General features: G+C 40.6%; 1 protein-coding gene across 3 annotated transcripts in view; it reads right to left on the bottom strand.

Annotated features, from left to right (window-relative positions):
* Positions 1–25632, bottom strand: part of KCNIP4 (potassium voltage-gated channel interacting protein 4) — a 512843-nt gene that overhangs the window by 4881 nt on the left and 482330 nt on the right. For all 3 annotated transcript variants that reach the window (XM_057726084.1, XM_057726083.1, XM_057726085.1), the window contains one exon: positions 18666–18736. In XM_057726084.1, the coding sequence (XP_057582067.1) occupies positions 18666–18736 (71 nt within the window). The remainder of the gene's footprint in view (positions 1–18665; positions 18737–25632) is intronic.

Consider the following 25632-nt stretch of genomic DNA (forward strand, 5'->3'; position numbering starts at 1 on the left):
GGTTTTGAACCATTTACGAAGCAAAACGGTCTCTGCGTACCTGATTATCTTTTTTTCCACAGTTCTTTGTGGACGCACACCGCTCCTCGGGTTTAACATTTTCACATTCTAATTGGGAACTGCGACTTAACTGGAAATTGTGTCAGAACTGACACCCAAAAGCAAGACACGTGTGTAAGTGGTATTACTTTCCACTACACGTGCATACTATTCTTCTACTGAAAAGAATCTAACAACACTGTATCTTTTAAAATACAAGTCCATACATAACACACTTCCCATGAACAAGAAATGCGGGCTGTCCTTAAGATACGGAACAATGCAAGCCTTGATTTACAAATCAAGTTGTAATGGGCATGTGAGCAGTGCTTAGGAGCCGGGAGCTGGAGCCAGGCTGCCTGAATTCAGATTCCAGCTGTGTTACCTGATGGCTCTGTGTCCTCAGATAACACCCTTTTGCCTCAATTTTCAGATCTGTAGAATGGAGATTATAGTATCTACTTCTTGAAGTTTTCATGAGGATGAAAAGAGTTAAGCTGCTCATGGCAGCGTCTGGCAAGGGCATTGGCTGTGTGCTTGTCAAGTAAATGGAACAGCATGGTCGGGCTGGTTTGACTGGATCGCAGACAAGCTGGGTGAACTGTATCAGTGCTGCTCAGGCAGGGTTAAGGTTACAGTCTGATGAATGCTGAGCCCACGTAGCACTGACAATCCGTTGTCCAGTAGGAATGAAAGAGCAGACCGGAGATCCAGAGCGACCTAGGGGTGAGTTTGTGTTCTCTCGCTACATTTTCACATTCCAACATTTTGCAGTTGTTTTCCTGTCTCAATGTCTTTAAATGCTTTTTTTTTTTTTTTAAATGGGTGATATTCATGTAGTTCCTATAAGATGTTTGATGAAAAAACCTTCCTCCCATTCCTGGACCCCAGCCATCTTATTTCTTTCCCATAGACAACTGGCATTAGTGGCTTGTAGTTATTTCTGAAGAATTTTTGTGCATGTACAAGTATAAGGTATATGTATTTATATATCTATATTTCTCCTCGTTTTATACAAATGGTAGTCTCACAGGCTATCATTTCATTTTCACTGTTGCATGTGTACAACGGTACCATAGCTTATTTAACCAATCTCCCACTGATGACTATTTAAAGATTTTCAGTCTTATTAGAAACAAAGCTACAGGGGCTTCCCTGGTGGCGTGGTGGTTAAGAATCCGCCTGCCAATTCAGGGGACACGGGTTTGATCCCTGGTCTGGGAAGAGCCCACATGCCTCGGAGCAACTAAGCCCGTGCACCACAACTACTGAGCCCATGCGCCTAGAGCCTGTGCTCCACAAGAGAAGCCACTGCAGTGAAAAACCTGCACACCACAACAGAGTGGCCCCCACTCACCACAACTAGAGAAAGCCCGTGCACCGCAACAAAGACCCAACACAGCCAATAAATAAATAAATGAATAAGTAAATAAATTTATAAAAAAAAAACCAAAGCTACAAAGAGTGACCTTACATATACATAACTTATAGTTTGAACAAGTATATCTGTAGGATGAGTTCCTAGAAATGGAATTGCTGGATCGAACGATTTGAACATTGGTAAATTTTATAGTTATTTTCAAATTGCCCCCCAAATTCCCCTCTCAAAAATCTACGTATAAGAATATTATAGCTTGTCAATACTATATGGTATCACACTTTTGATCTTTTTCAATCTTATAAATTAATATTTCTTTCTTGGATTACTTAAATTTGTATTCTATTATGAATAAATTTGAGCATTTTTTCAAAATGTCTTAATTTATAAAAACTATTCACATATTAGTGAAACTAGCCCTTGTCTGAGATATATCAAGTATTTTCCCAGCTTGTCGTTTCTTTCCATTTTTATTATGTTGATTTTTGTAAAGTAGGCATCTTTTAATTTTTACATTTTAGAATTTATTAGTCATATCTTTTGGTTTGTGTCATATTAGAAAGGCCTCCCCCATTCTGAAGTTATAAAAAGATATCCCAATTTTTTTTCTAGTACTTTTAAAGTTTACTTTTTTACATTTAAATCTTTATTCTATTTGGAATTTACCCAATGATTTTAGGTAGCTGTCTGGTTTTACAATATTATTTATTACCCACTTATTTGAGATGCAAGAGCTATCATATCCTAATTCTTTTATGTATTTGTTGGTATTTCTGGAATTTATATTTATTTCATAGCATATCTGTTTATCTGAGCACCTCTACTACATTGTTTCAGTTATGAAAATGTTTTAGTGATTTTAATAGCTATTTCCTCTTCATTCTTCTTTTTCAGCTATTTTCTCTCCATTTTTCCTTATTTAAATGTTCCACATGACCCCTGATGGGGTGCTTATTGGGCTAGAGGTAAACTTATTGATCAGCGTGGGTAGAATTGACAACTATATGTTGATGGGTCTTCCCATTCAAGACTGTAAGTTACCTTTCCGTTGTCCAAGTCACTTTTGTCACTGTATCATTTTGCTATTGCTGTTGTAACAAATTACCACAATCTGGTGGATCAAAATAATGCATGTTTATTATCTTACAGTTCTGGGGATCAGAAGCCTGAAATGGGTTTCCCTGAGCTGAAGTCAAGTCGGAGGCAGAGCTGCACCCTCCCCAGGGGGTCTAGGGTAGAATTTCTTCTCTTGCCTTTTCCGGCTTCTAGAGGTCACTTGCATTGCTCGACCTGTGGCCCCTTCCTCCATCTTCACACACATCGTTATGATCTCCTGTTGTAGTGTCTCCTCACCTCTACCCTAATCTTCCTGCCTCCTTCACAGGAACCCTTGGCATTACATCGGACCATCCAGATAATCCAAGATGATCTTCCCATCTCAAGATCCTTAGTCACCTCTGCAAAGCTCGTTTACCATGAAAGGTAACACAGTCACACGTTCCGGACATTAGGGTGTGGACATTTTCAGTGGGTCATTATTCAGCACACCAAACACTAACACGTTTTAGGCCTTTTGTTTTTTCCAAGTTGTTCTTTCACGTTTCTTAGTCATCCTTATTTCTAGGTGTTTTGATCCTTCTGTTGCTGTTATACATGAGGTATTTTCTTCTATTTCACATTCTGTTAGACTTGTTAGTGAATATGACAGCTACTGGCTTCTGTATAGTCATTCTATGTGCTGCAAACTGCATGTTCCTATTGTGTGTGATAGCTTTTCAACGGATTCCCTGAGGTTTTTCATGTATGCAATCATGCTAGCTGCAGATGGAGTTAATTTTCTCTCTTCTTTCTAATTTTTATATTTTTAATTACTTTCTTTTTCTAACTATATTGAAGAATACCTCTGGAACAATATTGCATAATGACAGTAACAGTAGATATCCTTATTTTGTTACTGGATTTAATGAGACTATTTCTAGTGTTTCTACTTTAAGCATGTTACTGACTTTTATCATGTTAAAGAAATATACAATTCCCATTTTATTAAAAAATTTATCAGGCATAACCATTGACTTTTTTGCAGAAACAGACAAGTTGATCTTCAAATTCATATGAAATTATAAGGGGCCCCAAATTGCCAAAACAATATTGAAAAAGAAAAACAAAGTTGGAGAATGCAAACTTTCAAATTTCAAAACTCACTGCAGTACAAAGCTACCGTACAGTGTGGCACTGCTGGCATAAGAATAGATATACGGACCAATGCAATAAAATTGAGAATCTGGAAATAAACATCTATGGCTATTGACATCTACAAGGGTGCCAAGACCATGCAGTGGAGAAAGAACAGTTTCTTCTTCAACGAACAGTGTTAGGACAACTGGATAAACCATACCTATTTTACTTCCCACCTTTATTCAGTGTAAAATGTAGAGTGAAGGAAAAAGAGGACTCAAGAGAAGGCCACGAGAAGGCCACAAGATTTCCTCAGTAGGCAGAGAAAAGAAGAGAAGCTGGCAATGAATCTTGAAAATAAGTTTCTCAGGAAGTAAGAGAGGTCAAGAGAAGAGAGCATTTCACTAGGAAAGGATTGTTCATCTTGATACAAATCTGCTGGGGAATGAAAAGAGCTCACTGAGTCAGCTACATGGAGTCGCCTGTGACTAAAGGGAGAAATTTCAGTGGAGTGGAGGGAGCAAAGAGTGATGGAGACTGTTAGAAATCTCACCACTTGTGGCTGCGTAGGAAGATAGAGGGACAGGGTCATATCTGAAGAGGAGGACAGGATCACAGACGAGAGTTGTGAAGATGAGCACCTTGAATACTGAGGGGACAGATCTACAAAGAGGAGAATACTAAAGATGTGTGTGTATGTGTGAGAGAGAGAGAGAGAGAGAGAAGGGAAGGAAGGAAGGAGGAAAGAAAGAGAAAGAAAAAAAAAGAAAAGGCAGAAAGAAAAAGAAAAAGAAAAAGAGAAAAAAGAAAGAAAGAAAAAGAAAGGAAGAAAGAAAGAGAGAGAGAGAGAAAGAAAGAAAGAAAAAAAGAAAAAGAAAGAAAGAAAGAAAGAAAGAAAAAGAAAGAAAGAAAAAGAAAAAGAAAAGAAAGGAAGAAAGAAAGAAAGGGATGACTGCTGAAGAGGTAGAGATTGAGATGGTCTGAACCGCTCAACTGGGAAGGGAGCAGGCACATTTCCTCAGCTGATACAGAAGGAAGAAGGAGAACATCTTGCAGATGCCTGCAGCTGATAAGAGGTGGAAAGATGGGTGAGTCCTCATCTGAGAGCTTTAATGGGTGTTGTCTGCTTGGGAGTGAAGGACATGGTGGGAAGGCTAAGAATTGAAGGTTTGAGGGGAGAGAAGAAGACAGCTCTGCTACTGGACTATAAGGAGATTTGTGCACATTACAGGAAGGTGCACCTCCCTCAAAATATTTTCCTGCCATCTGGTGGGAAATTGTTGTAATGTATATAAGCCTGTAATATGTAATATATCCTGTAAATTAAGAGGTAATGATACTCCTTGGAGTTATGCAGTATACAATTTGCAAACTCTACACTTTGGAGGGTGTAAAATAGTCACTGCAGAGCATGGGAAGGTAGACTTACCAGAGGAGGATTGCTGGACAATTTTGAAAAGCCAGATAAGGTGAACGGTTATCAATATAAACCTTACCTGTCATTTCAGATCACTTCAAATTAGGTAATAGTTATGCGCCTTTCGTTGAAAAGAGGGGCCAGACTCAACATCTTTGAAGACATGCTTAGAGCAAGGGTTCTCAAAATGTAGCTTCCTGCAGAATCGCCTGGAGGGCTTGCTAAAACAGCTTGCTGGCCCCCCCCCAGAGTTTCTGATTCATTAGGTCTGGGGTGTGGCCCAAGAATTTACCTTTCTAACAGTTCCAAGGAGATACTTGGAATCTGATACTGTTGGTCCAGGGATCACACTTGGAGAACCGCTGCCCTGCAAGAATCATCACTGGCACTGGCCCCATCACCAAAACCACGAGACCACAGTAAGAATTATGATTTAAAGACAGCCTAGCACTTAAGCAAGCACACACACACATACACACAAAATCATACACCAGAAACTAAGGTTGTTAGTCTATTTCCATTTCTCTTTTAATTTTTTAGTACTCTTGCCATGAACGTCTAAATCAATTTTACCACCTACTAATCATTGCAATCCGGAGTTTGAAACACTGCTTTGTCTTATGGATATATTGTAATTTATGTAACCATCCTTTCCTATTGGTGTATATGTATATTAATTTAAATTTTTCTTTATTGTACATGATGCTATAGCAAACATTTTTCTCCAACTATTTCCCATCATTTTGACTTATTTCCTGGGGAAAGATGTGGAATTCCTGGGTTACAGTTTCCTGGGAACACTGAAATTTATTCATAGTGATAAAGAGAGTTTATTGATAAGTGTATGGGGCTTGGTGTTAGGCAATTTCTGTGCATTATTTTATGTCAACCTCATACAACCACAGCGAATAGGTGTTGTCGTCCTTATATTCAAGGTGGAGGCTCAGAGGAAACACGTGGCTGAGGGACGCAGCCAGACTCGGAGCTGGAAACTGAACCTGGACCTGCGACTCAAAGCCCAGGCTCTCATTCCGTCGACAGCTGACGCAATGGGCTGTGGTTACACAGAAAAGTATGATATAAACTAAAGTTACACCCCTCTTTTCCGATACGACAAGATGTGCTTGTAGGGTAATGTGAAACAGGGACTTACAGTGACCGAAATCTTACTGATGACATCTGTAGAACACTGGGAGGTGCCAGGAATTCATAACTCTCACCTGCATAAATGACTGCATAAATGGATTAGAACATGGCCTTCGCTTTTAAGAAGAGAAAGGGAGCCAGTATCCGAATTCGTGTGTGACGAGGAACAAGATAAGAAGATCAGCTGAAGAAGAACCCCAGCAGTCAGATGCCCAGGAAACAGAGAAAAAGAGAGTGGGCGAGAGAGAGAGAGATTGACATCAGCGCTCTGAGACTGACAAGACGTTAACCAGAATCACTAACATTACTGAGTGTCTTAATTGTGCCAGAGCATTTTCTAAACTCTTTAGATCTATCACTTAATCTTATTTATTTTTTTATTTTATTTGTTTATGGCTGCATCGGGTCTTTGTTGCTGTGCGTGGGCTTTCCCTAGTTGCGAGGTGGGGGCGGGCAGCTCTTCATTGCAGTGCACGGGCTTCTCAGTGCAGTGGCCTCTCTTGTGCAGTGGCTTCTCTTGTTGCGGAGCACGGGCTCTAGGTGCGCGGGCTCAGTAGTTGTGGCTCACGGACTTAGTTGCTCCGAGGCATGTGGGATCTTCCCGGACCAGGGATAGAACCCTGGTCGAACCCGTGTCCCCTGCATTGGCAGGTGGATTCTTAACCACTGCGCCACCAGGGAAGTCCCTCCGTCACTTAATCTTACAACAGGCTTGTGAGGTATCTATCCTTATTATTTTCATTTTACATGAGGAAATTCAAGCGCAGAGGGATTGGGGAACCTGCCCCAGGTATCCCAGCTAGAAGTGGTAGAGTTTGGATTGAACAGTCCGACTCACAAGTGCGTGCTCTTTCAGATGAGAAGAGATTTCTGGCAGCTCCTTGGAGACTGCAGTGTAAACAGAGGAGACTGACACATTCTAGGACTGGGGCAGGAAAAATATAAGATGAGGCTGACTCATCTTGTAGTGCCCACAAGTAAGGAATGAGCAAAGACAGAAACAAAACAAAACAAAACAAAAAAGTAGACAGCTACGTGATGGGGCCGTGCTGAAGCCAACTGAAGAGCTTCTAGTGGCCCAGCTGGAACAGTTTAAGCAAGAAGATAAGATGCTGAACGATAACTCAAGTATAAAATATATGTCCATTAGTCCACACTGATATAAATCACTGGTGGAATACATTCATAAATGGAGAAGAGACAAATCCTTCTCTTCTTTGGAAGAGAATTCCAAATAAGCTATGTGGATATCCCATCCTCAAGGAGATGGAGCATAGGAATAAAAGAGAAACTTTACGGTAAAGAAATTACCACCCCAACTTCAACCAGGTGATCAAGGTTTACGTCAGTGGTCATAAATCACGTTGATAATACGGACTCTTGACACGTGAGAAAGAATGGCACCTCACCTCTGTGATCTTCCTCCTTAAAGTACATACCCCTATTCTAATCATGAGAGAAAGCATCAAACAAATCCCAGCTGAGGACATTGTGCAAGACACCTGACCCAAACTCCTCAGAACCGTCAAGGTTATCAAAACAAGGACAGTTTGAGAAACTGTCACAGCCAAAAGGAGCCTAAGGAGGCATGGTGAGTGAAGGTTAAGGGAGGATCCAACACAGAATCCTGGAACAGAGAAAAGACATTCGGGAAAAACGAAGAAAACCCGACTAAAGCAGGGAATTTAGGTAATAATAGTGTATCAACGTTCGTTCATTAATTGTAACAAGTGTACCAGAGTAATGCCTGATGCTAATAACAGAGGAAACTGGGTATGAGATGTATGGGAACTCTCTGTACTCTCTACAATTTTTCTGTAAACGTAAAGCTGGTCTAAAATAAAAACTTCAGTTAAAAGATGAGTTAAAAAAAAAAAAAGGGACCTGAACTTTAGACTGTTGAAGCAGATAGAGATATTTATTGGATTCTTTTTCTCTTGTCTTTCTTGTAATAATCTTCTGCTATCCCAACTTTCATTAATCATTTCAGCGTATGACATTGGAGATTCAAAGGACTTGCCCTTGGGGGCCACAGGAATGTGGGCCAGGGCAGCCGTGGCTGGAGGAGCTGGGTGGCCCATAGCGAGCCGATAAGGAGGGAGCCAGCCACAATGACAGGGTGACAAGCAAAAACTAGGACACACGCAGCACGGCCACGGTTCTTGGGAACCAACAGAAATGTACGGGCGAGGCCCAGGTTGAAGAACCATTATGGCAAGAAGTCTTGGATACTACAAAAATTAGTCATGAAAATGGGGGGCATGTCAGCTCCATAAGGACAAAAATGTGTGTCTTTTGTTCGCGGTTGATTCGCCAGCACCTTGAAGGGTGTTTGGCATGTATTAGTGCTCAGAAAAATATATATATACATATGCATGTGTATATATATATATATGTGTGTGTATGTGTATATATATTTGTTTTGGCCACGCCTTGCAGCATATGGTATCTTAGTTCCCAGACCAGGGATTGAATCTGCGCCCCCTGCAGTGGAAGCACAGAATCTTAACCACTGCACCGCCAGGGAAATCCAAAAAGTATTTGTTAAATGAAGAAATTGGTTGAAAACACAGCTACCTTTCCCTTTACTTCCCCAAAGAGCAAGTTCCTGGAATGGGCACTAGAAAAGTAGAAGAGAAGTATGTGGACAGAATGTGTGTGTGTGTGCGTGTGTGTGTGTGTGTGGTGTGTTGAGAGATATAATAATAAAACTTAATGACAATAAATCTAATAAAATGGGAATTCTATACCTATTGGTAATATTGCCTAAATAATTTCCCTTGATGCCTGACATCTCAAAAGAAAATAGCTATTTAACTTGACAAACATTAATCATCCTAGAAAAAAAGGTTTTCCTATAACCGTAACTGATATCTGGGGAGAAAAAAACATTTTTTCTCATCACTGTGAATGACAAAGAGATTATTTTGGGGGGTTTACAAATGCCTCCTGGGGTACCGCTCCCATTTTATTCTGTAATAATTGAATTGTCAGTGAATGGTGTTTTCCTGCAGCTCTGGACTGTGGCCGTCTGATGTCAATCACTGTTTCCTTGCAGTAAGCAGGGATAGCCCTTCCAGAATTGTTCCAAAGGAAAAATACACGTTCAGCCTCAATAATTCAAGTAACCTTGCCATTAGGGATGTGCTCAGAGGTGTGCGCTGCCCTGATGGTGGTAATATTCTAGAAAAGGCAACTGTTGAAACGGTGGTAAAGGATCAGGGTTGCTTTTGCAGCCAACAATTGTGTCATTCCGTAATCAGTGGGGGATGAATTAGTGAGTGGAAATTGTAAACATTGGTGATAAAACTCAGTAATCCAATCACAGAAGCCTGTCTCCGAAGTCTTCCAGCAAATCGTGGCTCCGTATCTCCCTCTGTAGGAAGCGATCTATTGTGAGGGTTAAGACTGGGGGTTGGAAGACTGTGGTCCAGGGCTCAAATACGGCCCACCATCTGCCTCTGTTAACAAAGTTTAGGGAAGCACAGCCCTGCTCACTTATTTCAGATTTGTCTGTGGTTGCTTTTGTCGACAACAGCAGAACCGAACTGGTAGAATGAAGACTGTATGGCCGGCGAAGCTAAAAATATTTAGTTTGGTTCTTTACAGAAAAGTTTGATGACCCCTGGTTTTAGAGACTTAGGTAGAGCTGGGGTTCAACTCTGGCTCTGTCATTTAATAACTATGTGACTTTGGACAAGTCACTTAACCTAAGTTTGGAATTCCTCGTGTCTGACATACAGCAAGTAATACAGGTGCTTTATTTTTTATCTGCATATCACCACCCCCACCCAAAAAATCTTCTGTAAACTGATAAAGAAAAACCTTTATTGGGAAGACAGAGAAGGTGGTAAATTTTGGTGCCAAAACTCATTTGATGCCAAAACCTGAACTGAAATGGGATGAAAGTATTCTAATATCTACCTGTCTATCATCTATCTATCATCTATCTATATACCTATTCATCATTTCTATTATATTTATCATCTATTATCCATTATCTATCTATTGATCACATTAATCAGAAGACATTAAAAGCTATTTTATTTTTTTTAATTTTTTAATTTTTTTATTTATTTTATTTTAATTTATTTTTTTTGGGGGGGGTACACCAGGTTCAATCATCTGTTTTTATACACATATCCCCGTATTCCCTCCCTTCCTTGACTCCCCCCCCTCGAGTCCCCGCCACCCTCCCTGCCCTAGTCCTCTAAGGCATCTTCCATCCTCGAGTTGGACTCCCTTTGTTATACAATAACTTCCCACTGACTATTTTACAGTTGGTAGTATATATATGTCTGTGCTACTCTCTCGCTTCGTCTCAACTTCCCCTTCACCCCCTGCCCCCTCCCATACCTCCAGTTCTCCAGTCCATTCTCTGTATCTGCATCCTTATTCTTGTCACTGAGTTCATCAGTACCATTTTTAGATTCCGTATACGTGAGTTAGCATAGAATATTTGTCCTTCTCTTTCTGACTTATTTCACTATGTATGACAGATTGTAGTTCTATCCACCTCATTACATATAGCTCCATCTCATCCCTTTTTATAGCTGAGTAATATTCCATTGTATATATATGCCACATCTTCTGTATCCATTCATTTGTTGATGGGCATTTAGGTTGCTTCCATGTCCTGGCTATTGTAAATAGTGCTGCAATAAACATGATGGTACATGTTTCTTTTGGGATTATGGTTTTCTTTGGATATATGCCCAAGAGTGGGATTACTGGATCATATGGTAGTTCTATTTGTAGTTTTTTAAGGAACCTCCAAATTGTTTTCCATAGTGGCTGTACCAACTTACATTCCCACCAACAGTGCAGGAGAGTTCCCTTTACTCCACACCCTCTCCAACATTTGTGGTTTCCAGACTTTGTGATGATGGCCATTCTGATTGGTGTGAGGTGATACCTCATTGTGGCTTTGACTTGCATTTCTCTGATGATGAGTGATGTTGAGCATCTTTTCATGTGTTTGTTGGCCATCTGTATGTCTTCTTTGGAGAAATGTCTATTTAGGTCTTCTGCCCATTTGTGGATTGGGTTATTTGCTTTTTTGGTGTTAAGCTTCATGAGCTGCTTGTATATTTTGGAGGTTAATCCTTTGTCTGTTGTTTCATAGGCAATTATTTTTTCCCATTCTGAGGGTTGCCTTTTAGTCTTGTTTATGGTTTCTTTTGCTGTGCAAAAGCTTTTAAGTTTCATGAGGTCCCATTTGTTTATTCTTGATTTTATTTCCATGATTCTAGGAGGTGGGTCAAAAAGGATCTTGCTTTGATGGATGTCATAGAGTGTTCTGCCTATGTTTTCCTCTAGGAGTTTGATAGTGTCTGGTCTTACATGTAGGTCTTTAATCCATTTGGAGCTTATTTTTGTGTATGGTGTTAGGAAGTGTTCTCATTTCATTCTTTTACATGTTGCTGTCCAATTTTCCCAGCACCACTTATTGAAGAGGCTGTCTTTTTTCCACTGTATACTCATGCCTCCTTTGTCAAAGATAAGGTGCCCATATGTGTTTGGGCTTACTTGTGAGTTCTCTATTCTATTCCATTGGTCTTCCTTTCTATTTTTGTGCCAGTACCATACTGTCTTGATCACTATGGCCTTGTAGTATAGTTTGAAGTCAGGAAGCCTGATTCCACCAACTCCATTTTTCCTTCTCAAGATTGCTTTGGCTATTCGGGGTCTTTTGCGTTTCCATACAAATCGTAAGATTTCTTGCTCTAGTTCTGTGAAAAATGCCATTGGTAATTTGATCGGGATTGCATTGAATCTGTAAATTGCTTTGGGTAGTACAGTCATTTTCACGATGTTGATTCTTCCAATCCAGGAACATGGTATGTCCCTCCATCTCTTTGTGTCGTCTTTGATTTCCTTCAGCAATGTCTTAAAGTTTTCTGCATACAGGTCTTTTGCCTCCTTAGGCAGGTTTATTCCTAGGTATTTTATTCTTTTTATTACAATGGTGAATGGGAGAGTTTCCTTAATTTCTCTTTCTGCTCTTCTGTTGTTAGTGTATAGGAATGCAAGAGATCTCTGTGCATTAATTTTGTATCCTGCTACTTTACTAAACTCATCAATTAGTGCTAGCAGTTTTCTGGTAGAGTCTTTCGGGTTTTCTATATATAATATCATGTCATCTGCAAAGAGTGACAATTTTACTTTTTCTTTTCCAATTTGGATTCCTTTGATTTCTTTTTCTTCTCTGATTGCTGTGGCTAAAACTTCCAAAACTATGTTGAATAATAGTGGTGAGAGTGGACACCCTTGTCTTGTTCCTGTTCTTAGAGGGAATTCTTCCAGTTTTTCCCCATTGAGAACGATGTTGGCTTTTGGTTTTTCATATATGGCTTTTATTATGTTGAGGTAATTTCCTCCTATGCCCATATTCTGGAGAGCTTTTATCATAAATGGATGTTGAACTTTGTCAAAAGCTTTTTCTGCATCTATTGAAATGATCATATGGTTTTTATCCTTCAATTTGTTGATATGATGTATCACGTTGATTGATTTGCATATATTGAAGAATTCTTGCATCCCAGGGATAAACCCCACTTGATCATGGTGTATGATTTTTTTAATGTGCTGTTGGAGTCTGTTAGCTAGTATTTTGTTGAGGATTTTTGCATCTATATTCATCAGTGATATTGGTCTGTAGTTTTCTTTTTTTGTGACATCTTTGCCTGGTTTTGGTATCAGGGTGATGGTGGCCTCATAGAATGAGTTTGGGAGTGTTCTGCCTTCTGCAATATTTTGGAAGAGTTTGAGAAGGATAGGTGTTAACTCTTCTCGAAATGTTTGATAGAATTCGCCCGTGAACCCATCTGGTCCTGGATAAAAGCTATTTTAATATTTCCAAATCATAGTAGCTTGACACAGAATAAGCTTATTTATCACTCACATGCAGTGACGTACAAGTGAGGATGGGGCTCTATTCCATGCAGTAATTCAGCGATCCAGGCTGCTTCTATTTTGCTGCAAGGCGAACTGACATATGTACCCTCACAGTCTCCACAGATGGGACGAGAGAGGAAGGAGACGGGGTCACTTCCACTAATCTCCCGTTGGTCAAAACTCAGTCCTGACCCCACCTAGCTGCAGGAGAGGCTGGGAACATGGCCTAATCAAGCGATCATAAAGCAGAGGGCATGGACTTTGGATCAGGAGCCCTCCCTGTCACATTTATTGTTTATCATAGTTTTACTGCACGAATATCATACCCTTGACTACAGCACACTGCAGACCCTGCAGAAGACCTTAAATAATATAGAGTACAGGCACAGCATCGCATCTCTAAAATCTGCAAGACTCTGGATGACAAACTCAGCTGGCTCCAAGGATTTTGGATGAGGACTGGGGAGCTACATGTTTCTCACCAGCAGGATAGCACAGTGCTAAGAGATGCATTCTGGGCCAGACTGCTTGGGTTGAATCCAGGCTCTCCTACTTCCTAGCTGTGTGACTTTGGGCAGTTTGCTTAACATCTCTGTGAATCTCTTTCGTCATTTGCTAAAATGACGATTTTTACTATGTGTAATTCATTCAGCCCAATGCCTGACTCATAGTGAGTGCTAAACAAGGGTCAGCTGGTATTATCATGCTTCGCTATTACTATTGTTAATGTTATTTTTACACACTTAAGTGCTTGTTTTATAATCAGATGCAGAACAACCTGTCACAGCATCGCAGACAGAGCAATTATCCGGCCTGTGCTTGAATGTTTTCTATGTTGTAAGATCACTGTGTGATACGATGGCCAATGTCGTTCTTAACTGGCTTCATTAGAAAAAGCTCCCTTGTAGTACCTGCTGTGGTTAACATCCACTAACTACTGAGCACGTATTTGGTGCCAGGCACTCAGCCAACCCCCTGCCTGACATCACGCTGCCATCCTTCCACGGCCCTGTGACGTCGCTTCGCTTGCTGACGTTTCACAGAGATGAACACGAAGGCCCAGGGTCCCACAGCCACTTGGTGGCAGAGGGGTTTTAGATCCAGTCCTATCTGGATCCAGGGCCTCTCCTGTCTTATTCACTCCACCCTTCGGATTTAAGCCAAGCAAGCAGGAAACTTGCATTTCCCTTTATCTCAGAATGTTCATCGCCTGATCATTTCTGTTTTCTAGAGACTTTTCAGGTAGGTAATCAATTTAGAAAAATAACGGCAATAGCTTGGTGTTACATTTGATTTTAATTTAACAATGATTAATTTAACCATTAGTTTGTCTTTAAAGAAGAAGAAATTTTTTACCAACATGCTTAGAGTATATAGCCATTACGACTAATTTCCCAAATTGTAATCAGCACTCATCACAATTACTGTGATGAATATCACATAAATATTATAATAGCAGCCTTGTGCGTGGTCCCATATCATTAACATCAGACTAAATTTACACGCGAAATTGGACACAATGTGCTGTAAGTAATTGATGGTACGTTTCCGATATGTAAGTAATTTCAAGCAATGAAATCACTAGCAGTCTTTGCCTTGCTCATAAACCAGCTATGAAGGATTTTATTAAGTGAACTGGAACGTTTGACTTTTATGTTATGGCTAAACTAAGGCCGTGCTGGAATTAATCTTGTTGGTTAAGTGCAGCAAACACTAATATGATGTTGTCACAGGTGACCATAGCCTGCCGGAGCGGAAGAAACATTACAGGGGACTGGTACCTTCCCCGCTAACTTCTGCTGCCACATCGGGGTCAACCCAACTGCCCTCGCCTTGACCAGCTTCTTGGTCCACACCTTCCACTCAGCCATGACCAGCTTCTCCTCTCTTGGTTAAGTTGTGAGACGACGCATTGAGTTTCCTGGCCCAGAATCTTCATTGTAGTAGCACTCAATCTGCATGAGCATCTAGTGTGGGTGAGGAAGCACTTTGCTGCCCTGGTGGCTCTGCCCCAGGGCCACTGCCTCATTGACCTCTCAGCAAGCTGCACCTCTCTTTTGTCATCCTGACTCCACGAAGTGTTGAGATGTAAGTCTACCAATTTAATTTTCACATCTCTTGAACTTGTCTCCTCCTTCTCTCCAGTGCCGTACCTGTAGTTCCGGCTGACATCAGCTCCTGTCTGGGCTCTTGGAATAAAGATCTGTTAATTGGACTTCTTGTTTCCAGGAACACAGCCCTGATATGTTAACCTCCCCACTGAAAATTCTTCAAGGGTTCCTCACCTCCTGCAAGATAATTCAGCCTCCTTAGCATCTGCCTCAGATGTGCTGGGCTCTGCCCTCCGCCTCGTTGACCAGCCTTTCCTGTCACTCTCCTCTTCTGTGTTCCATCTTCTAGCTGATTCACAAAGGCTTTCTTTTCATCCCCAGGCCTTGCCTCACTCCAGGTGCTTCCCATCCTGAGCCCTTATTCTCTCCAGCAGCTCCTGCTTGTCCTTCAGACCTTGTTCAAGTCCCCGCGGCTGCCCTGATACAGCCCCACCGGTACCCCTCCTTGTTGATTCCACGCATCTGCTTTCCTTTATCCTGGCACTCACTGACATTTCTGCTCGTGTGTAAGATGCGTCCTTCCCGATCCCCAAGATGCATACCCCCCAAATTACCTGGTTTCCATTATACATATTGACCGTTCTGCACTCAATTCCTGTGTGTGCGTGGGGATTTCCTCACGCCGTCAAGTAAGCTCCAGCAGCAGACGTATGTCTTACAGTTGAACTTAACTCTGATACTTCCTACCTGGAGATGCAGGTAGATCCCACACCACTCACCCCCTCCCAGCCCCTGACTTCAGATGCTACTCGCAAGTAGAGGTTGTCGCCTGTGTTTCTGACCCATGGAATACAGATGGAAGGTTCAACAAACCTTTGGTTGGGTTCAATTACTTTGCTACAGCAGCTCACAGAACGCAGAGAAACATTTTTTTTTAATAGGAGGCTATATCTCAGCAATATCCCAGTGGAAGAGATGATAGGACGAGGCATGTGGAAGGGCTTGAGCTTCCATGCCCCTCAGAGCACCTGGCTCTCCCTAAATCTCCAGGTATTCACCAGCTGGGAAGCGTTCTCCACCCTGTCCTTTTGGGCTTTTATGGAGGCTTCATTACAGAGGCAGGGTTAATCAAATCATTGCCCGTTGGGGGCTGAACTCCATCTCCAGCCCCTCTCCCCTCTCAGGAAGACAGGAAGGAGGGACTGAAAGTTCCCACGCTCTAAGCAAGAGGTAGGTTCTCCTGGCAACCAGCCCCCATCTTAAACTGAGGTTCAAGGTCACCTCATTAACACAGCAAAGCCCTCTTTGTTGTTCTCTTCACCTAAAACCCAGTGTTTAAGGAGCTCTTTGTTAGAAATGGGAGACTAAGACTAAATATAGTTTCCTTTTTGGGGGGTATATATTTCTTATTATAAATCAAAATATCATACATATACTAAAGAGAGAGAACTGATTCTGCTTAATTAACTACAAACTAAAAGAATGGATAATTCAACTCCCTAAAAACTAAGCACAGCCATTCAGAACATAAGCGAATAGATGATTTACACATTCTACCCATGTAATATAAATAAAATATTCATACCAAAACAAAATAATACATAATATGCAAATAAACATAATAAATATATAAGTACATATAAATAAAACATTTTATTTATTATTACTCTATTATAAATAATGTATTTAGCTATGTGAATATTGAGGACATATGTCATCTTACTGATGCTTATATGTAGTATTTTATGAACAAAATTAAATACAAATCACTTAAAGTACATAATTCAAAAAGGGATTTCCTTATAAAATTATCAGGGTGGTGAATGTAGCATTTTGTTGTATTTAATTTCTTTCTTGTTTCTCTCATTTAGGAAAGCAGGGTTTTTACTTTATCAACTTTGTATTTCCAAGGCCTACTGTAGTAATAGGCCCACAGTAGATGCCAGTAAATATTAATTAAATTGTTTGCTTTTTGGAATTGTTGTCATGAAGTTGGAAAAATGTACTTTTCTTATGTAAAGATATACAAAGTATTAGAAAGCAAATTCAATGTGTGTTGTCATTTGCACTTATTTTGAAAGGTAAGAGCAGCTTCTTGACAGTACAATGAGGGAGCATAACTGTTCCTAGGCTTTTTCTTTCCCCGCCTCAAAAATGATCAAGCAGTCTTCTCATTGCGGTGGCTTCTCTTGTTGGGGAGCACGGGCGCTAGGCGCCCAGTGCACCGCAAGGAAGAGTAGCCCCCACTCGCTGCAACTAGAGAAAGACCTCACACAGCAACGAAGACCCAATGCAGCCAAAAACAAACAAACAAACAAACAAAAACAAAAAAAACAAAGAGATATCTCAAATACGCAATGTAACTTTATCTCTCAGACAGAAAAAGAACAAAGTTTAAATTAGAAGGAAAGTAACAAAGATTAGAGCAGAAATAAATAAAATAGAGAGTAGAAAAACAATAGAAAAAAAAAATCAGTGAAACCAAGAGTTGGTGTTTTGAAAAGATAGACAAAATTGACAAACCCTTAGCTAGGCTGAGAAAGAGAGAAGATGCAAATAAACAAATAAATCAGAACTGAAAGAGGAAATATTGTAACTGATGTCACAGAAATAAAAAGAATCATAAGAGACTACTATAAAAAAATTCTATGGCCACAGATTGGATAACCTAAAAAAAAGTGGATAAATTCCTAGATACACACAACTCCCCAAGACTGAATCATGAAGAAACAGAAAGCCTGCACAGACCTATACCTAGGATATTGATTCAGTAATCTAAAACCTCCCAACAAAGAAAAGCCCGGCAGCAGACGGCTTCCCTGGTGAACTCTACCAAATGTTTAGAGAACTAATATCAATCCTTTTTCAAACCCTTCCAAAGAAGTGATGTGGACAGAAAACTTCCAAATGAGGCCAGTGTTGTTACCCTGGTGCCAAAGGCAGACAAAGACATCACAAGAAAAGTGCAGGCTGATATTACTGATAAACATAGATGCAAACATCCTCAACACAACACTGGTAAACCAAACCCAGCAGCACATTAAAGAGATCATACACCGTGACTGAGTGGAATTTATCCCTGGGATGGAAAGGTGAATCAACATATGAAAATCAATTAATGTGATACACCACACTGACAGAATAAGAACCATATGATCATCTCAATAGATGCAGAAAAAGCATTTGACAAGTTCGATATCCTTTCATGTTATATACTGTCAACAACTAGGAATAGAAGGAAAGTCCCTCAACATAATAAAGGCCATACATGAAAAGGCCACGTCTAACATCACACTCGATGGAGAAAAATGGAAACCTTTCCCCCAGGATTAGGAGCAACACAAGGATGCCCACTCCTGTGGAGCGTACTTATTACAACAACAACAACAACAACAACAACAATAATATTAATAATAATAAAACAACAACAATAATGGAATCAAAGCCTCAGAAAGCAAAAAAAAATTTACCACCATACTCAAATGTTCACCCTAAAAGCAATAAATCCCTTTCAGTGTGTCTAAAGTCAAAGCATATTAAAAACAAAAAATATAAGACTTACCTCAAAACTTACAGCTCCATTGTGGTCTGTATCAAACGCATTGAACAGAAAATGTGCATACGTGGTAGAGTCTGAAATGTTGGAAATAAAACAATAAGTTAGCATTTCAGTATCCTACAGAAGACTTGTATAGCATGTGCAAGCCTCTTTCTATCCGGAAAATTTACTCTATCTCCTTCGACGTGTGCTTTCTTCTCAGCTGCCCACCTTCTCCTGGGAGAGGATTGTGATTTGAGATTCACAGACATGAGTTACCTACATAGACCACTGGTGACAGAAGTGCTCTAAGTCTCTGGCTGGAAGTGCTCAGAACACGTGGGCACCTTGGGTGATGTTACCGACACGGGGATGGGCAGTGTTACCAAGGGTGGGTGTGAGGATTAACAAGATACCTCTGAAAACTGCTTAGAGCTTGGCGGGTCTATCTCTAGAAGAAATATAATAATAAAAACATGAATACTGAGACAGGTGGATTGCTATTATTGGTGGTGGTGTTATTAGTTTGTTCATCATTCTACAATCCAGGTGAGAATATCGGGACTCAGAGAAGTTGAGGAACTTGCTCAAAATCACACAGTCCATAGGAGTAGAGTGGAACATGACTTAGGTCTTTCTGACCAAAAAGCCACGCTAGTCCACAGCCAGTAAGATTGCCTGATGACATGGAGACAGGGGTAACTCGGGAAGTTTCTGTGGCCGTGTTGAAAGCAGACTGTGTGGTCCTAAGGGTTCCCAGGGGCAAGCAGTGGAGAGCTCCTGCTTCGCTTGGGTGCTGAGTGGGATTCGGGGCTCTGGGAAATGGCAGGCAGCTGTGGACAGCTCCCTTGTCCCCGTGCTACACGATGCTGCCTGACGATTCCGAAGTTCTCTGAAATCTGACACTTCCTCTGAGTCTGCTTCAAGTAGGCTATTTCCCTCTACTTTTTCTTTCCTTCCTCTCCCCCATTTTCTCCTTTGTCTTCCTAATCTCTGAACTTTCTGCCTTTATATTTTTAAAGTATGTGTAGTTTTCTTATTGTTTTCTTAGTGCACAGTTTTCATGTTTAAGCGCTTCCACGCTTGACCCTTGATCAAATTTACGTGATTATTTTAAATGTTTCATCTCATGGGTTTTTGCCTTTTATCTTAACCTTTTGTTATATTAAAAAAATTGTAACCTTTTAGCTCATTGGCTCTAGCCTTTTATCTTCTGTTTGAAATCTCATCTATTTCCATTTTATAACTTTTAGCCTTTATTTTTACTGGGATTTAACAAAACTTCTGTTCGCCTTTTACTTTATGAATGACTTTTTGAAGGCTGTCAAGAAACTAAGTCATAGAAGCAGAAGTAGAGAATGGCTCTCCCCAGGTGAGGGAGGTCGGAGGTCAGGTGAACGTCTCTCCAAGCTCTCACGCATGCACGGTCTCTGCCCGGACTGTTTCTCCTGAACGCTTCAGCCCAGCGCTTAGCTCTGCCGCCCTCCACGTACCTCACGAGGCCAGCTGTACCCTTGGTTTCTCAAGATGGGGGTGGCATTTTCTTTCACCTCTTATCTTTAAACATGATATCAGGAGCCACTTATTTTTAAACATATGAATTCATAACACGGTTTACAGTGAGCCAAACCGGCACCACAATTGGGCCTAAGCAACACGTAAAACCGTTTTTCGTAGCGTGGTTGTCCATCTTGTGTTGATGGGTCACAGGAAGAAGCCCTTTTGGGTACAGAAACAGCGTCTTTTTTTGTTTTTTTTTTTCTTTAGATCTTTATTGGAGCATGATTGCTTTACACCGTTGTGCCAGTTTCCGTTGTACCACAAAGTGACCCAGCTGTATTTATACGTATGTCCCCATATCCTCTCCCTGGTGAGCCTCCCTCCCACCCTCCCTATCCCAGTTCTCTAAGTCATCACCCAGCATCAAGTTGATCTCCCTGTGTTATGCAACAGCTTCCCACCAGCTATGTGTTTGACAGTTGGTCGTGTATATATGTCTATGCTACTCTCTCACTGCGTCCCAGCTTCCCCTTTCCCTCCATGTCCTCACGTCCGTGCTCTTTGGAAACCAGGGTTTTAACTGCAGTCAACTTAGTGCAATTGTTGGGAAGTTCCATATAGGATTATCAAGAATTGTCAGCCTTTTTATTTTCAAAGTTGTTTTGCTCTCAACAGTACTTTTATATAGACTTCTTGAACTATTCAGTGCCCTATGGAGAAATGAGTTGACAGATGATATGTCAAACTTATTTTCAGGGAAGGAAAAATAAGGGATTTTGCATATTTTAAAATGAGCTTCATTAAGCAGGTCTCTTGTTACTTTATTTATACAATAAGAGTAAGTGACTTTACCTTAGCAAGCAGAACTCACCATGAATAATGGCTCAGAACAAACGATGTCGGCAATTTTTACAAACTTAAAACACAAGATAATGTGGGCATACAATAATTACCATCCTTCTCAGATGGAGTTGTTCTAGTTTAAAGCTTAACACCTGGGACACACACTCTCAGGGTTTGCCCTAATGTGGTTCAGAGGACGTCTTGTTCCTCTAAATGTACCTTGGCAAGTTTCCTGGAAGTGAAACCAGTTCTGCAGCCTGGATATGCCAAGCAGAGAGAGGTTGCTAATAGTGGAACAGGTTCCGATTGCCCAAATTTGAATCTCACCCCTACCAACTATTAACTGTGGGACCTTGGGCATGTTGTTTAACCTCTCTGTGACTCAGTTTCCTCAGCTACAAAATGGTAACAATGTGTACTTCACAGAGTCATCACAGAGATTAAATGAGATACTATACCCAAAGTTCTTAGAACAGTCCTAGGCAAATATTAAATATTCATTACTTATTAGCTATCATTATGAAATAAATGTGATCAAATTGTTTTACAGACTTAATACAGTTCACCTGAAAACATTTCTGTGTTTTGGGGAACTCTCGATTATGTATGTAAGTAACTGAAGGTCTAACTTAATGGAACTTCACGCTCAGTGAAGACTGGTACAGTTACAGTATGAATGGTATTGAGTTTCTGATGGAGTTTGGATTTCTTCAGTAGATATTTGGAGACAGTGAAAGTTGTTAAAGAAGGGAAACAATGTTACTAGCTTTGATGGGGTGAGAAGGAGCAGCTGAGGCATTGGAAGAGTCTGGCTGGGCACAGAGGTGGATGCTGTAGGGAAAAAGGAAACTGTCCACAAAACCATCTTGGTCTGATTTCATCTAACTGTGCTCTTCTTAAATACCCAGTAAATATTTGCTAAGAGGATGAATAACTGGCATCCCGGATTCTAGATTTCAATATGGTTCAGGGCTCGTCAGAAATGATAATGGTCTCTGCTCTTCCCATAGGAGCTGACAGTCTTCTTTGACCATAATTCCTTCCATATAACAAAAATAGTTACTGATTATCATATGATAACTTTGCTCACTTTCCTGTAATTTTACTTGTGAAGCTGAAAATTAAATATTGAAATTTTACAGTTGGGTGACAAAATTTATGCAGTCAGGATAGGAAGTGATCTTGGGTACTTGGATCTTATCTACATTTGACAAAAGTGGAAAATGGGTGCAGGTGATGCTAGGGACGTAGCTATGGTCACCTAGTTAGTTAACTGTAGGGTCGGTAATGAAATCAAGCCATTTCAACACTAAGTCTAAGAAATAAAGGATGTTAGACTAGAAAGAAAACTTGAGGATTCTTCTGTTCCACATTTGGTGAAGGAACAAGCTGAGGCCAGAGAAATAAACTATTTGAGTCACACATCTTGGTGGCGGCAGAGTCTATCCGTAAACTTAGGACTAAGTCAAGAGGCTTAGTCCAGTGTCTTTAACCCGATTATGTTCAGACCACAGTTATAACCCCTTGGTTGAAAATGCCATTGATACATATACATTCAGAATATTTGAACGAATACACTTGATTATCACGTTCCGGGTCTGTGGTTGAGATCAATCTGGGCGACTTCTTTCTTCCCACCACAAATCCCCTACTCCCACTTGAATTCAAGCACAAGGTACAGAATTAGTTGAATGCATTTACATGTACACTTCATGGCACTGTTACTACTGTAAGGCAGGTTGACATACATGAGTGGTAGTTTTTGTTCAGTATGCCCTCGATAAATCACCCTGAAAATTCCTAGAAATATTGTCCGAGTGTGAGAAGGATATTCAGTGGGTAGCGTTATTTGGAAAAAAAAATTATAGCTTTCTGTCCGTAGAGCTCATCTAAGTGCCTCAAGTGCCTTGCACACAGTGGTTGCTCAATACATATTTATTGAGTTAGATTCTTTTGACTGAAGCTCATTCATTCATTCCTTCAATAGCTGTTTATCAGGTGCCTTGTATAGTCAAAGTAAGTGAAGGTTTCCTACAACATAAGCAGGAGTAGCCCAGGAAATTGCAGTTTTCATGAGCTTTAAAAACACCTGTGAGCTAAGAGCTTCTAAGTGAAGACTTCCCCTGTACGTGGAGTTGAAAAGCACTGCAATAATGATACAGGTAATGGCACAAACAAGCCCTTTCCTCTCGGCTTGTTTTATAGGAGACATGCTTCATCCCCTACAAACAGGAGGCTTCTGTTCAGTCCAGCTGTGCTGACATCAAGAACTCCAAACAAGTTGTGCTTGGTAAACCATCTTGCTAAGCAGTAGAGAAAACTAAAGAGCCTGACAGGCTACAAATTGCAGGAGGTTCTGGCAATAAGACAAAACATCTTCCTGGAGGAAATGGTGAGACATTGTGATTTATGGACCCATCATATTTTACAACTCATAATGAGAGACAGCTGTTGCTTTCAGGCCATCAACCTAAATAAATGACTCCACGGAAGTGTCAGGATGGCCATAACATGGATTTGCCTGCCATCGGAGAATACATTCTTCCTTAGGACATTTTCCCTTTTCTAGAGGCACTGCAAGATACAATTTGTATGCACGATATTAATTTTTTAAATTGCAAGGCATCATTCTCTAAAATATTTCATTTCCTTCAGTAATGCTGGCTGCTTTCAGATTTATGCATTCAATTAACATGAATAATCAAAGAATTTTTAAGAGTGCAAAAGCGGTGTTTTTTGCAAATCCCTTTGGAATTTGTAACAAGAATCCCTTGTATGGGATTGTGCCCAAGTAGATGTTCTCTAATGTTAAAATGTTACTTTTCAGATAAAGATAAATTTTTAATGTGGAGTTGTATCCCATTTGTAGCATGGAATAACTTTCATTTGAGATAATCAAAAAATAACTAAAAGATTTCCATTTGTGCCAAGTGCTTTGATATTAATGCCTATCAATAGGTTGGCAGACACTTAGTTTAGAGTAAATATCATTCTTTAAAAAAAATTCCACGGTTTTTAATAATTTAGAAATTTGTATTAAACAGATGATAGTCTAAATTTCTTATTAATGCAGGCAATAGATCCATCACAATCTTGGCATCAGACCATATGACCAATACCTGTCTGTGGGCGGTTATTCATGAGAAGGGCTTGGGGAAGTCGTCACCTATGATACATCCGAATTCATGTAATGTTGGGTCACCCCGTGTTTTCTCAGAATTCTAATTTAATTCTTTGAAAAGTCCATCTTAAGTGAAAATTCTATTTTGATAATCCATGCCCCACATTGTCTCCAACCTGTTGGAGTATCTAAAGCCAAAAGTGAATCTCATTTTTGTATGAAACAATAAATATTTAAGTGTCGTATACATTCAAAATGCCTTTTGCAGATATTATCCCGTGGTGAGGTGGATGTCATTCATCCATCCATGCATTCACTCTGTTTTGCAGTGAGTATCTAGTGCGACTACTTGTCACTCGCTGTTCCACGGCCTGTGGATACGGCAGTGAACAAAAACAGACAAAAACTTCCGTTCCCTTGGAGATGACATTCTAGTGGAAAAAGAGACAGTAAGCAACAACACAAATAAATAAAACATATATTATTAGGTGCTCTTGAGACCTAAGAGAAACATAAAGCAGGGAAAGGGCATGGGGGATGTTTGGGGTTGTGGTTTAAACCAGGGTGGCCAGGGGAAGCCTCACTGAGAAGGAGGCATTTGAAAAAATGCAGAGCTGGTGAGAAATTGAGATGGATATTCGGGAGAATTCCAGGCAGAGAAAATAAGGAGTTCAAAAGCCCAGAGGTAGGACTTCCCTGGTGGTCCAGTGGTAAGACTTCCTGATCCCACTGCAGGGTGCATGGGTTTGATCCCTGGGGAGGGAAATAAGATCCCACATGCTGTGCAGCCAAAAAAATAATAAGAATAAAATTAAAAAAAAAAACAAAACAAAACACAAAGGCCCAGAGGCAGCAACAGGACTGGCATGCTGGAGGAAGGGCAAGAGGCCAGGCTGGCTGGAACGATGTGAGTGACGGGGAGGGTCGGTGAAGGATGAGGCAGAGAGAAAACAGGAAATGGTGACCTTGGCTTATGGTCTGAGGGGATGGAAGATTCTGGGCAGAGCAGTGACACAACCTGGCTTACATTTTGCCAGGATTACTCTGGCTCGTGTTGAGAATAGACCGTGGCTGGGGAGTGGAGAAGGGGAGTGGAATCAGAGAGGCTAGTTCAGAGACCACGACAGTTATCTTGGCATGAGATGATGGTGGATCTTTTAAGTGGAAAAGAAGTAAGAAGTTGATGGCAAGGAAATGGATGAATTTCTCTGCAGCTTAGTTTCCACATTTATTAGAAAGGGAGAATCGTAGCTGGGATTGCTGGGAGGTGATGGGTCGCACATGCCAGGGCCTGACAGGTATTAGATGTCTGATGAATGGTGGCTACTTCAGCTCAGGCTCAGTTTATCTGGACGGACTCTTTTTTATTTCCTGCCTGTCATTCAGCTTGTCTAATTATGCCTACGTGGTGTTCTGGTAATACTAAATTTTCAATCCTCGTCTTCACATTTGTTTTTCTTCTGTTGCCATTGCCCAGCTGCCACACTAGACTCTAACGTTCTTTGGGACAAGAACCACATCGTACTC

The sequence above is a fragment of the Hippopotamus amphibius genome, chromosome 3 (assembly GCF_030028045.1).
Source record: "Hippopotamus amphibius kiboko isolate mHipAmp2 chromosome 3, mHipAmp2.hap2, whole genome shotgun sequence".
NCBI lineage: Eukaryota > Metazoa > Chordata > Mammalia > Artiodactyla > Hippopotamidae > Hippopotamus > Hippopotamus amphibius.